Source organism: Helobdella robusta (genome assembly GCF_000326865.2).
Source record: "Helobdella robusta unplaced genomic scaffold HELROscaffold_18, whole genome shotgun sequence".
Classification (NCBI taxonomy): domain Eukaryota; kingdom Metazoa; phylum Annelida; class Clitellata; order Rhynchobdellida; family Glossiphoniidae; genus Helobdella; species Helobdella robusta.
The window spans coordinates 2,340,037-2,354,525 of record NW_008703981.1 but is presented as its reverse complement, the minus strand read 5'-3'; the positions used below and the strand labels follow the sequence as shown (position 1 = coordinate 2,354,525).

Below are 14,489 nucleotides of genomic sequence, written 5' to 3'. Positions count from 1 at the left end.
TTATGGTGATGGCGATAATGATGATGACGACGACGACGATGGTGATGATAAAGATAGTGATGATGACGATGAAGACAATGACGATGACGTAAGTGGTGACGTCATCGTCATTGTTACCATCGTCACGACCGATGGTGAAAGTACTATTTATACAGAAAACAAAATTCGCCGTCTACTGGTGCACAAGTGTATGCAAAGTAAAGCCAGAACTGCATAATTCGATGCATAGTATAGAGAAAAAACTACATAAGATGCAGCAAAAGACCAAAACATACAACCATACATCACAAAATGCCACAAAATACAACAAAATCGTTTAAAATACAAGAGCCAGAGTGTACAGAATGTAAACTCGAAGTCAATTATAACATTCCTTCATAAAAGTTGCATGTAAAATCATAAGCCGATATATTACAACAAACTAAAAAATAACATCAACAACAACATCAACAACATTAACAACCACAACAATTACATCAACAACAACAACATCAACATTAACAACAACAACGAAGCAACAACATTCATGCATGCAATCTCTCTGTAGACATATTGAACATTTTACAAGAGGTCTCAACATACAATTGACCTCTATGTATGTAGTATGTTTGTATGTGTGTTTGTGTTTGTATATTATATTTGTTTGTTTGATTGGTTGTTTGTCTATGTGTGTTTGTGTGTGTTTGAGTGTGGTTTTCTGTATTTACTAATAAATGCGAAAGCATTAATAACTTAGAGTTGTTAGACAGAGTAACAAAAGACTTCGATTTATCATCATCGTCGTAGTCATCGTCCTAGCCATCATCATTATCAATACTATTATCGTTATTATCATCGTTATTATCATCTTCATCATCATCGTCGTCGTCTCCATTATCATCTTCATCATCATCATTATCAATACTTTTATCATTATTATCGTCATCATTTTCGTCATTACCATAATCATCATCGTCATCATCATCACTGCCACCATCGTCTTCATCATCATCATCATCGTCTTCATCATCCTCATCATCATCCTCATCATCATCCTCGTCATCATCATCATCATCATCATAACAGAGTAGTAACCACGGCGTTGAAATGCTTTGCGAACAGTAAGACGAGCATTGATGTCAAGTGTAACCATAGCAACAAATCGTCATCATCATCATCGTCATCGTCATCATCATCATCATCGTCGTCGTCACTGTCTAATTTTATAGATTTCACTTACGTTCAGCCTTTCGTTGAAGCGACTAGGTGAGTCATGATGATGATGATAATGATGATGGTGATGATGATGATGATGGTGATGATGATGATGATGGTGATGATGGTGATGAAAGTGCTGGTAATGATAGTGATTACGACGACGACGATAGTGATCGTAGATGGAAGAATGTTCTGTAAACTTTTAAAAATACGTAACATCGTTCATCATCATCATCGTCATCCTCAATTTCATCATCATCATCACACGATCGTAATCATTATCATCATCGTCACAATCGTCATCACTACTATCATCATCATCATCATCGCAGGACTTTTGTTCTTAATCACTGTCGGCTAACAAACCCATACAAACAATATTTCGTCCAATCACCGCCCATCTCGGCTCTGACGTCATCGACCAATGGCAACGGAGGATATTTGGGAATTCCCAGGGTGATATTTTTAAATTCTCACGTCCTTCCGCCATTTTGTTTGTACGGCGGGAACTATTTCGTATTTTGTTTTTTGTTTTTATATCTTTGTTGCCATGTGTTATTTTAAATCTTTTCTTTTAATGACAATTTTTATTCATTGTTTTTTTTTTGTTGGTTTCCAGTCCAAATACATGGTTTATAACGAGTGTCTTTATTTCTATGTATATATATTTATATATTATAATTTGTTAATTAATAATAAAATTAATATAATAATTTCAAAATTATGATTGTAGTTGCTCATTTTTTCTGACGATTTTAATTTTTTTTTTCATTCATTTTAATATAGGGAACAATGTTTTCTATTGGCTGGTTGCTGTTTGTCAATATTGCACATTTACGCGTGTTTATTGTGTGTGTGCGTATGTATATATGTATGTATGTATGTATGTATGTATGTATGTATGTATGTATGTATGTATGTATGTATGTATGTATGTATGTATGTATGTATGTATGTATGTATGTATGTATGTATGTATGTATGTATGTATGTATGTATGTATGTATGTATGTATGTATGTATGTATGCATGTATGTATGTATGTATGCACATTGCACATTGTCATTGTCACTTAAACGTTGAAACCCTCACAAGCTTCATCTTCATCTTCTTCATCGCCATCATCTTCTTCTTCATCGTCATCCTCTTCTTCTTCATCGTCATCCACTTCTTCTTCATCGTCATCTTCTTCTTCCTCTTCGTCATCTTCATCGTCATCATCTTCTTCATCGTCATCCTCTTCTTCTTCATCGTCATCATCTTCTTCTTCCTCTTGGTCATGGGATTCAAGTTTGTCATAAATCATACATTCAGCTATTTTTCGCACGGCTCGCCGATTCAACAAAATATATCCGTAAATAAATATCAATAATAATAATTATAACAATAATAACAATAACAATAATAACAATAATAACAATAACAATAATAATAATCAGCAGAAGCAGCAGCAGTAGCAGCAGTAGTAGCGTCATCATTTTCCTCATCATATGGTGTAAAATCACCGAGAAAAACTAAACTATAGCACACATCTCTAGAATACGTGTAAAATGCTAAAACACACGAAATGATAAATTAATAAACAATTTCATAATCAAAAACAACAACAATAATAATAATAATAACATCATTTTCATCATCAAAGACATCATCAACATCGTCAGTTCTAAGAATATTAATATTATTATTATTTTTATTATAACTGTTGTTGTTGTTATTATCATTATTATTATCATCAGACGTGTTGTCCCGTCTAACAACAGTAAAAAGCAAACAAAAGAAACAAAAGATCATAAATAATGACATGATAATTTATCATCCGCAACCATTTCCGGTTACATGGTGTCTTTTGTTTTTCTTTTGTTTCGATACTTTTTTTTATTTCGGTCATTATTTTCTAAGATTTTTTTTTCTCACAGTTGTCGTTGTTATTGTTGAGATTTTAGGGATGATCTTGTCAATAACTATCTTACGCGTGATCTCCAATCATGACGTCATCTTCGCAGTCATCATCATCATCAGGTCGATATGCAATATATTCGGAGGTTTAAGTCATCCATTCTTTTTCTATCTGCGAATAATTTTGTTCTCTCTCTCTCACTCTCTCTCTCTTTCTCTTTCTCTCTCTTTCTTTCACTCTCCCTTTCCCTTTCTTTCTTCCTTTCGTGCTTTCTTCCTCTCTCTCTTTTTTTTTCTCTCTCTCTCTCTCTTTCTTCCTCTCTCCCTTTCTCTTCCTCTTCCTCTCTCTCTTTCTGTTTCGAGAGATGTTTTTTACATTCTCACACGTTTTTATCTTACCTTCTCTTCGATTTATGGAACCTTTTAATAACATTATTCACTGGTCATGTTATGCATAATGAGCAGACGAGTGAGACGTTCGGCTCACACATAACTTCCTGCCATTGGTCAGTAAGATGCTCACGTGATTTTGCCACTGTGACGTCACGACAAATCAGAAACGTTAAAGTTATTTAGGGTTTTTTTTATGCTTGTTTAGTTTGTCTTCTTTTATTTTCGTTGCGTATGTTGTTGATAATATTGTTATTTCAGTATATTTTTCTTCCTTCTGTTTTTTTTACGTCCTGTCAATTTCTTATTTCAGCAAAGCCATGCCACACTGAACAAAGAAATGATAATATTATTTTTTCATGTTTGTATCTTTGTACGAGTGTTTATGTGTTTGTGTGTGTGTTTGTGTGTGTGTGTGTATGTTTGATTTATATATATATATATATTTATTTCTTTTGCTTGTATAGGTCTATAACACGAATACATCGTATTTATAAAGGTTTGTACATTAATAAAACATTCTTCCATCATCAATGCTTTCTTCATCATCTTCATCATCACCATAATCATTATCATTGTAATCATCATCTTCATCATTATCAGCAGCAGCAGTAGCACCAACATCGTCATCGTCGTCATCATCTCATTGTTATCGCTTCTGTCGTCTTATTGACAACATATTCACAATAAAAGTAAAATTAAATTTATTAAACCCTGTTTCGTATTGCACGCACACACGTACACACACGCACACACACACACACACACACGTAAATATATATGGATTTATGTATGTATGTATGTGTGTATGTATGTATGTATGTATGTATGTATGTATGTATGTATGTATGTATGTATGTATGTATGTATGTATGTATGTATGTATGTATGTATGTATGTATGTATGTATGTATGTATGTATGTATGTATGTGTGTGTGTATGTATGTATATACCTCATTTTTTTGGTGGTTTTTTCACACTTTCACATTTTTTCTTTATCGTTTTTATTTGTCAGTATTCACGATAGTAAAGAGTTCTGTGCTTGTGAGTGTATGTATTTGTGTGTGCGTGTGCATGAGCATGTCCGTGTGCCTGTCTGTGTGTGTGTGTGTGTGCTTGTCTGTTTGATTGTCTCTGAGTGTATGTGTGTGCGCGCGCTTGTTTTATTTACAGCAGGTTTGTTAATTGTAACGCCAATTATTCTTTTGATTGTTTCTTCACTGAATGAAGTAATTGAAAGTGGGAACAGAGAAAATGAGAAAAGATAGAAAGAAAGAGGCAAAGAAAAGCAAAAATAGAGAGAGAGAGAGAGAAAGAGTAAGAGAGAGAGAGAGAAAGAGAGAGAAGAAACAGAGAGAGAGGAGAAATGGATAAAAAAGAAATTCAATTGCTTCTATTCATGTTTGTTGCTCTCTTCATCCCATCAGCTTTTCTGTTTACTCAATTATTCCACAAGTTTATTGCAAAAATACACACACACAGGCACACACACATACACACACACACGTATATATATATATATATATATATATCTACAGTTACTCAGACGTATTTGAATGACTGTTGAATATCAAGCATATTTCACTGCAGAGGTTTTTATCTTTTTTATCTTATTCATTTTGTATGTTCCCCGTATTAAAATCGATATTTCACCATTTTATGTATATATACAATGTATGTATCTATGTATATATATATATATATATATATATATATATATATATATAGTGTATGCGTATATTATGTATGTATCTATTTATATATTGTATATCTATAATAGGTATATGAGTGTGTGTGTGTGTTCGATTGCCTAAAATAGTGGTGGGCAAACTATGGCTTTTTAAGTACATGGACGGCCCTTCAATTGTAAAATAGCTCTCAATGTGGCCCTCATAGCAAAAAGTTTGCCCACCCCTGCCCTATATATAGGCATCATAATTCCCGTAATGATATTTTTTTCATGTTGGTCTTGCTGTAACAACTTTTCATTATATTAGTTCCGGTCCCATTATTAAATTCATTCATTCTTATTGCTATTATTATTATTTATTATTCTTTTTGTTGTTGTTATTATTATTATTTTATTACCTTGTGATGGCTTTTTATGATTTGAACCAGGGTGTAAACATCTCTGACGTCGTCAACTTTTTCTAATTTGTTTGTAATTAAATTAAAATTAAATAAACACTTTTAATCCGGAAATTATTTTTATATTTGCGTAATTTCACTTTGAAATATAAAATTCCCATTTTTTGATATATTTCATTTTTTGATATATTTAATTTAATTATTTAATTTGTTAAATTAATTTTTTTTCTTTTTCTTTTCAAATTTTTTTTCTTCACTATCATCCTAAGTTGCCTTGATTATCTAATGTTTTAGAGATCACTTTTTAAATGTATTTGTATGTTTGTATATGTGTTTGTATACGATTGTATGTAAGTGCGTTTATGTATCTAAGTGTTTGTATTTCTGTTTTTTATGTAATATTTGTATATATGTTTGCATGTATGTTTCTATGTATCTACGTGTTTATGTGTGTATCTACGTATGTGTGTGTGTGCGTGTGTGTGTGTGTGTGTGTGTGTGTGTGTGCGTGCGTGCGTGTGTGTGTGTGTTTGTTTGTTTGTTAGTATGCATAGTTGTATATGAATGTATTTGTGTGTTTTTTGGTTTCGCTATAACACAAATCTACACCTCTTTATAAAGACATTTGTATGTATTTCAAATCTAGATGTATCACACATGACATTTTTCTAAATAATGAATATTAAAATAATAATTATTATTAAATTGTTATAATCGTAATAATAATAACAACAAGTTATAAATGCTTATTATTATTGTTATTATTGCTATTATTGTTACCATTATTACCTATTAAATATTACTCTTGTTATCATTAGCCTAATGCTGTTGTTGATGCTAGTTTTTGTCAAAATATTAGGCTATCATCATCATATAATGACGCTTGAAATACGTAATTATTACGTCATAATTTTATTATTAACGTTTTTTTTCTATGATTATCACTATATTTATTAATACTTTTGATTTTTTAAATTATAAATGAATTGTGTAGTAGTATATTAATACTTTTCTTCGCATCGTAGTATTATTACAGTGAAGAGGAAAATTTAAAATAAAATTATTAAAAAATAAAATTTATTTTATAGCATTTAAACGAAACGTGAAAATTTAAACTATATAATTTAAAAAAAATGTTTTTTCTTTCGTTAAACTCTATCCTTATAACTCTCAGGCACCTCATAGTTTTAAGACCAAAATTTCATTAATGTCTAAATATTTAAATTGCTATCGCCCATCTCTATTTTTCCAAAATAATCGCGCTTGTATCCAAGTTTTCGATTTTGTAAACTCTAGAAAGAGTGAAATTGAGGAAATAAATAAATAATCTGATTAGTGTTGTTGATTAGGGAAAGATTAAAGATGGCGGATAAAAATTTCCGAGCTCTGGTATGTTTTTTTTCATTTGTCCATAATTCACTCTCAATTGTTTAGTTAAGTTAAGTTTATTTACTTATTCTCTACCTTCTTTCTTTTTTATATCAGCTCAAATAAAAATTATTAATTAATTACAAATCTGATCAAAATGACAAAATATACATCAAAAAAGTGCATTTAAAACTTGAAACTACACTAAATTAATAAATTACCTAACTAAAATTTACTGCATCATTCATTGAATAAACTTTTTTCCTAACACCAGCGCGAGATAAAAATCCCCAACATCATCCAACCTCCTCATCATCCGGATAATCAACAACAGCAGCAGACGGCCAACTTCGAAGAAGACGATCTTACAACCACCAAAGATAGAAAATCCAGAAGAGTTAGCTTCTCTGATGTTCAACATGTCCGGTCTGTACTAGATTAGTATTTCAGTTGTATTTGTTATATGGAATTAATAATTATTAAAAATTAATTATTAATTTTTAAATGTTCTGTTTGCCAGTAATTTTAAAAGTTTTTAACTGATGGTTGTTATATTATTGTTAGTATGAGTATTAGGCTGTATCAGTATTAGTAGCATTTTGGTAAGAGTACCAGTAGTAGTAATTGAAAAATTATAACTTAGCTATATATATATATATATATTTCGTAAATATATAATGTATATATAATATATATAATAAATTTATAACATATATATTTAATATATATATTATATTTATATATATAAGTATTAGTAATAATAGTAGTAATAGTATTTTCAATCTTCGTGTTAATAATTAGTTTAATGTAATATAATGATGATTGGTACATATTGTATTTGTGTGTATATATATATATATATATAACTACTAGAATACAAGAATTATAACTACTAGCATTAGTTTACTAGTACAGTGCTGTTACTAGCTACATAAATTTTCAACTACGGTTACAATATAACAATTATTTTTACTGTTTTTGGTTTTTTCCCCAGAGAATTTCAGCGGTATCTAAATGTGGATTCTTCGAGCGAGTCACACGATTCTTGTGAGTTATGATGATGATTGTTATTTATTATTGTTGTTGTTATTATTAGTATAGTTATGATGAAGTCATTGGTTATGTAAAACGATTTCTTTTTAAAGATAATTTATGCTACTTTTAATTTTACAATGTTGAAATTGTGGTTAATTATATTCATTCCATAAGTTTATACAATGTTAATTAATTAATTAATATATTTATACTAAAATCATTATAATGTACAATATAATGATAGTTTTTGTGACTTCAGATGATATGAGGAACGCCAGTACCACAGAGTTAAGAGGTCCGAACTCAGCAACAACAATTACACTACCACCGACAACAACAATAACGTCATTTGCGACTACAGTAGTGACTCCATCGTTGGATATTGTCGACGGAAACTATACTATCTTTGGTGATGATGAGAGGTGTTTCCAAGACAGTTAGTTGTGTTCTTTTATTTCAGTGGTGGTACTGGTGTTGTAACGTAATTGGGTGAGTGTAAATGATAATATAATAATTATATTATTATTATTTATAATTATAATAGCTTGATGATCAATGAGGATGATGATGATGATGAGATGATTTGATCTGTTTGATGATTGTATGCTAACAATTGTAACAAAACTGATAATTATAATTAGAATAATGTGATTAATTATATAATAATAAATGAATATATATAATATAATAATTATGAAAGGTAATTATGGTAGTAATAAAGTAATAATTAATTATGCAGTTTCAGATTCAACGTTTACCAACCAATCTCATTTGGGGGCAGGCTCGATGGTGCCTGGCTTCAACGAAACTCTCATCAATAATATGATTAATATGACCCAAAAGTATTTCATCATAATTTCTAGTTATATTATTATTATTGTTATTGTTGTTATTATTGTTATTATTATTACCAGTTTTTTTATACTATCTTTAGTTAAAGTTATCGTTGGTGATAAATTTATTTATTTAATGTCAGTTTTGATACTCATACATACAGAAAGACACATACATACATACATACGTACATACATACATACATACATACATATACATACAAACATACATACATATATGGATACATGCATACATACATACATAAATACATTACTGAATTTACCTACTTTATAGCTAATGATTATTATTATTGTTTTCCTCAGATTTTTATACCCTAGCTCACCACAACATGAATGTGACCAACAGAACATCAACGTTCTATCATCATCAACGTCAACAATAACATCATCGCCATCATCATACGCTGAACACCCCTCGAGGACAGAGATGGACCCACCCATCCATCGGACAATGATGATGTCTGATGCTCCTGAGAATGACACGAAGGGAATGGACTATTCCTCTTCCTGCATGGACATCAGCGAAAGTTCGACGTTGGATTTGAAAAATGTCAGAGAGCCGACCATGATGCGTGACGTCGACGAGGAAGATGCCAGGAATGACGACGACGATGATGACGTCATTGTTAATAATAATAATAACAATAATAATTATGATGATGATGATGACGCTGCTATTTTCCACAAAAATGTCTCTACTACATCCGTTGGTCCAAACTACTGTACTAATGCTAATAGCATCAATAACTCAAACGACTGTAATACTACTACATTTAATAGCTTTAATTCTACTGCTGCGGCTTCTGGCGCTGCTGCTGCTGCTGTCGTTATCACGTCACGTAGTAGTAGTAGTAATATTACCATGAACAATAGAAATACTTGCAGTGATTTTGATCAAGTCGATTACTTCAATGTACTTCTTCAGAGATGTCGTAATAATATTGACGAGGAATTGAATCTGATGATGGCTGATGACGACGACGACGATGATGATGAAATGGGTGATGGTGACGTTGTTACTATGGAGAAGGTGCTGTCGTTGTTTAAAAATGACGATAACATAGATGATGAAGTGGAATCTGTATTTATCCTCAAAAATATCAACGACCAATCAAAGTGGAGGTACAGAAGCGATGGAAGTTTGTCACTCAATTTTCACGCACATTCACTCAGGGCTTGTCGTAGTAGATACAAAAACGTAAACCCTTCTAATGACGAAAATGAAAGTGAAAGTGAAACCACGACATTTTTAGGGCCGTATTGCGTAATCTCCAACAAACATCAACCGTCACTAGCTCTACAAAAACTCTTAGAAACTGATTACAAGCCGTTCAATTCGGAGGTCGATTTTTTAAACATTGTTGAAACCCTTAAGAGAAAAAAGGCTGAAATTGATAGGACGCTTAATCAACATACCACAACAGCAGCAGCAACTACAAATATGACGTCATTCTCAACGTCAGAGACCATTGAATGTATCGTCAAAGAATTGGGGCTAGAATTTTTATTGAATGATAATAATAATGATGACGACGGTGGTGGTGGTGGTGGTGGTAGTAGTAGTAGTAGTAGAAATGATGGTGTCGATGATGATGAGGAGGAAAAATTGTTGGTTGACACTAAAGAGTTGGAAGAAGTTTTTGAAAAAAGCAAAGTTTTGGTTATTGTTATTAATTGTTATTAATTGTTATTGTCGTTGTTGTTGTTGTCGTCGTTGTTGTTGTTGTTGCTAATACAATTTTTGTAGACACTATTTCTGTTGTTCATATTTGTAGAAATAACTTGAAGGTTAAAACAAATTTATTGCCTCATTCAGACATACAATCACTCTTTAGCTGCTCATTCAAACATACATATATACATACATACATACATACACGCATACATACATATATTCATACATACATACACACATGCATACACACATTGGCAATTTATGTTCCAGGTAATTGTGCTAGGTGAGTTCCTTAATGAACTCTTTCACAACAATCCTGTCTTCATTATGCTGTATCATATTGAGGAGGAAACATAAAAATATTGTATTGTATTGCATTGTATTGTACTGTATTGTATTGTATTGTATTTTCTACCTATTTGTACAGTTTAATGGTGAGAAAATGGTTAAAAATGTGGTGGACTGGTCCTATCAAGTCAACAGATTTCGATTCTGTAAGTTTAGATTGATTTTTGTTATGGTATGTATTCTCTCTCTCTCTCTCTCTCTCTCTCTCTCTCTCTCTCTCTCTCTCTCTCTCTCTTTCTCACGACGTTTATTTATTGATTCAACAGATATTGATGTATGGAGCACTCTGAATGACCTGATAAATGATAAACTTGGGGATGCTGATGACGATCCCGATAGCGGTGTTTGGAAAGGTTTGTGTGCGTGCGTGCGTGTGTGTGTGTGCTTATGCGGTTATAACTGAGTAAACAATAAACGAATATTATTTGATTGATTGGTTGATTCATTCATTGATTCATTCATTGGTGGGTTGGTTGATGGATTGATTGATTGACTGGTTGGTTAGTTGATGGATTGTTTGATTGATTGGTTGGTTGATTGATTGGTTGATTGATTGATTGATTGATGATTGACGGATTGAATAAAACAGCCATGGAGTTCAAGGTCATTCGAGACAGGTGCCTCAAATCTTTTGAAGATTTCAGTGATGTTGTCGTTGAAGAGCTGGATAATATACCTGCCAAAAAGGTAGTGATGATGATGAAGAAGACGACGATGATGGTGGTGATGATAATGATAAGTAACTCCGACAATGATGCTTTTGTTATATGATTGTAAATAAGATTTGTTAGGTTTCTAAAGATTATTGATAAAGCTAACGAGATTAAATCACCAAAGAAAAAAATTTTTCTTCAGACTAAAAGGTCAAGCAGAAAAGGTTCATCATCATTATCTACGTCATCTTTATCGTCGTCGTCATCGTCACCATCAAATATGTTATCGTTATCGTCACCGGACACGCTGTCTGCCAGTTCTAATAAGAGATTGAGGGATAGTAGAAGTAGTCTGCTAAAGGAAACTGAATCATATGCTGGGGTCCTACAGAAGTCTGTTTGTCTCTCATTCTCTCTCTATTTGTCTCTCTCTCTCTCTCTCTCTTTGTTTGTCTTTCTCTGTCTGCTTGTGTTTTTTGTTTATGATGTTGTTCATTATCACTTATTAATATTTATAATTTGAATGATTATTTTTACGACTGATATCATCATTAATATTGGTATAATTTTTTATTCTTGCGTTTAGATACGTCGGTTTCTCCATACCTACATGTGACGTCAATGCGTTGTACATTCTGATTGGTCAGTCGGCTTTCTGTCATTTCAAATTCAGCCAATCACAGCAGAGTTTCAAATGTGTCGAGGCTCTTGTCGGCCTATCATATAAGCAGACCTTTAAATACATGGGTGGGTTTCTTTTTATTTTATCATGTTCAATATATTTATTATTATTATTACTATGTTAATTATTGCTATTGCTCTTATCACTTTAGATAAGCAAGATTTTTTAGGTGAAGACGACGATGAAGATTTTGAAGATGATGAGATAAAATTGGAAAATGTGAAGAATTTACTGATGGAGCATCTGCTAGCTGATAAGTTGGCTGCATTTGAGGGCGCGGCCAAGAAGTGTCAATCTCTCTCAGAGCTCTTTAAGGTAATTCCATTGAATGAGCTATTTTGCCATTGTTATCGTTATTATTATTATTGTAGTAGTAGTTGTTGTTGTTGTTGTTGTTGTTGTTCAACTTACAGACAGTTGACGAAATGTCGATGCTGGTGATGGAGACAGAGGGCCACTACGACTTCCTGAGGTCTTTGGATAAATACGGCGTCAAGAGAATTGTTGATTTCGATGGAACAAGGTTTGTCATATTATTATCATTGCTCTGTCTATGGTATCATGGAAATATGTTAATAACTTTTTTTAAATTATACTACTTTATGGATTAATAATATTTATAATAATATTTTTATAATATAATGATTAATAATATTAGTAATACTAATACTCTAAAGATTAATAATAATATTTATGATAATTTAGTTATTGGTTGGTATAACTATAGGCCTTATAGGCTCACATTATAGTATATATGTATATATATATATATATATATATTTATATTTTTTTATATATATATAATTAATTTTTAATTAACTTTACGTGCTCTAGTTCAATTTCCATGTTAGCCTACATGTATTGGATAATTTCCACTCCTCAATAATAATAATTGTTAAAATAATAATATAATATATAATAATTGAAATAATATTTAAAAAAAAAGATTTTCCCTGTCGTTTATGTCATATTCTACACCGGCCTACAAGTTCACGATCTACACAGATGATCTAAGGCTTCCACTTTCTAGTAGTTTATCGTCCTTCCCATTGCAACCAACCTCACCAACGTCATCAGTGGCACCTAAATGGACCATAGACATAAAGGCTGCCTCATTTAGGTAAAGTTTTTTTTATGTTTAAGGGTTGTGCCTTTATTTTTAAGGTATGCCAAAGAAATTTTGTTTAATAATTTTTTCATGCACTGCTACGGTTATTTAGTTTAGTTTTGTTTTTTTATTGTTTGGTCCCAGATAGATTTATAATTTTTAAATTAGGAAAAAAATTCTGTTGTGTGTTTTTAGTGTAATTGGTTTATCTTGTTATAAAAGCTATATATATGTGTGTGTGTGTGTGTGTGTGTGTGTGTGTGTGTGTATGTATGTATGTATATATATATGTGTGTGTGTGTGTGTACGTGTGTGTGCGTTTGTGTTTGTGCGTCATGATCATAACAATATTTAAGGATTACAATAACGTAGCAGTGAATCTGCACAAAAATTTTTTTTTCAATCCAGGACGAAAGATATCATGAAGGAGATCCTGCTCGTACCATTTGATCACAGATATTTAGAAAATCTATATAGCACCGTTGAAAAATGGGCTAAAGCCTACCAACAATCAAATAAATAATATTGTAATTATTATGACTGTAATTAATTATAACTAATTATTTTCACCCTTATGTTCATAATTTCATCCTATTTGAAAAAAAATTTCAGTTAACTAATTATTTTATTTTTGCAGTTTTCAATTTGCAAGCGCGTTTATCAATAAATGTAAATGTAAGAAACTTATACATGTATGTTATCAATCATTGTAAATGCATTTAATCACCTGTAAAAAAAAGAAAATGGTTTGGTAAATTGTTTTGTTTTCTATTTAAATTTACGGTCATAACTTTGTATGTAATTGTATATGTATGTAGATACACACAGATATATTTATTTAGATATACACAGATATATATATATACATATGTATATGTGTGTGTGTGTGTACTGTATCTAGCTATTATAATACGCTTAGGTTTTAAGTAATGGTGTATATGTGAATGATGTGTGCCTATTGATGTTATTGCTTCCAATGTGAATGTCTTGACGTCCAGAAATTATGATCATCTTTTCATGAAATTAATAACTAATCCTCTTAATTATTCGCAAATTAATCGATTAAAATATAAATAAATTCGTGACTGTTGATATTCTGTGAATTCTTCTGTAAGATTTTTTTATTATTTAAGGTTGGAAGTGGAGTAGGTAGGTCCAATGCATAAGTTTCTTATTTACATTGCATTTTCA

At 31.3% G+C, this 14,489-nt stretch overlaps 1 protein-coding gene across 1 annotated transcript; it reads left to right on the top strand.

The window, feature by feature from the left end:
- Positions 1-6,937: 6,937 nt before the first annotated feature.
- On the top strand, positions 6,938-13,821 carry HELRODRAFT_191130 (hypothetical protein; the record flags this gene model as incomplete). The annotated part of the gene is made up of 14 exons (XM_009016434.1): positions 6,938-6,964; positions 7,218-7,369; positions 7,938-7,990; positions 8,223-8,414; positions 8,679-8,820; positions 9,136-10,367; positions 11,122-11,208; positions 11,445-11,542; positions 11,711-11,901; positions 12,095-12,255; positions 12,342-12,505; positions 12,604-12,713; positions 13,137-13,310; positions 13,707-13,821. 14 exons carry the CDS (start codon positions 6,938-6,940, stop codon positions 13,819-13,821), a joined length of 2,898 nt encoding a protein of 965 aa, XP_009014682.1.
- Between the last annotated feature and the right edge of the window lie 668 nt (positions 13,822-14,489).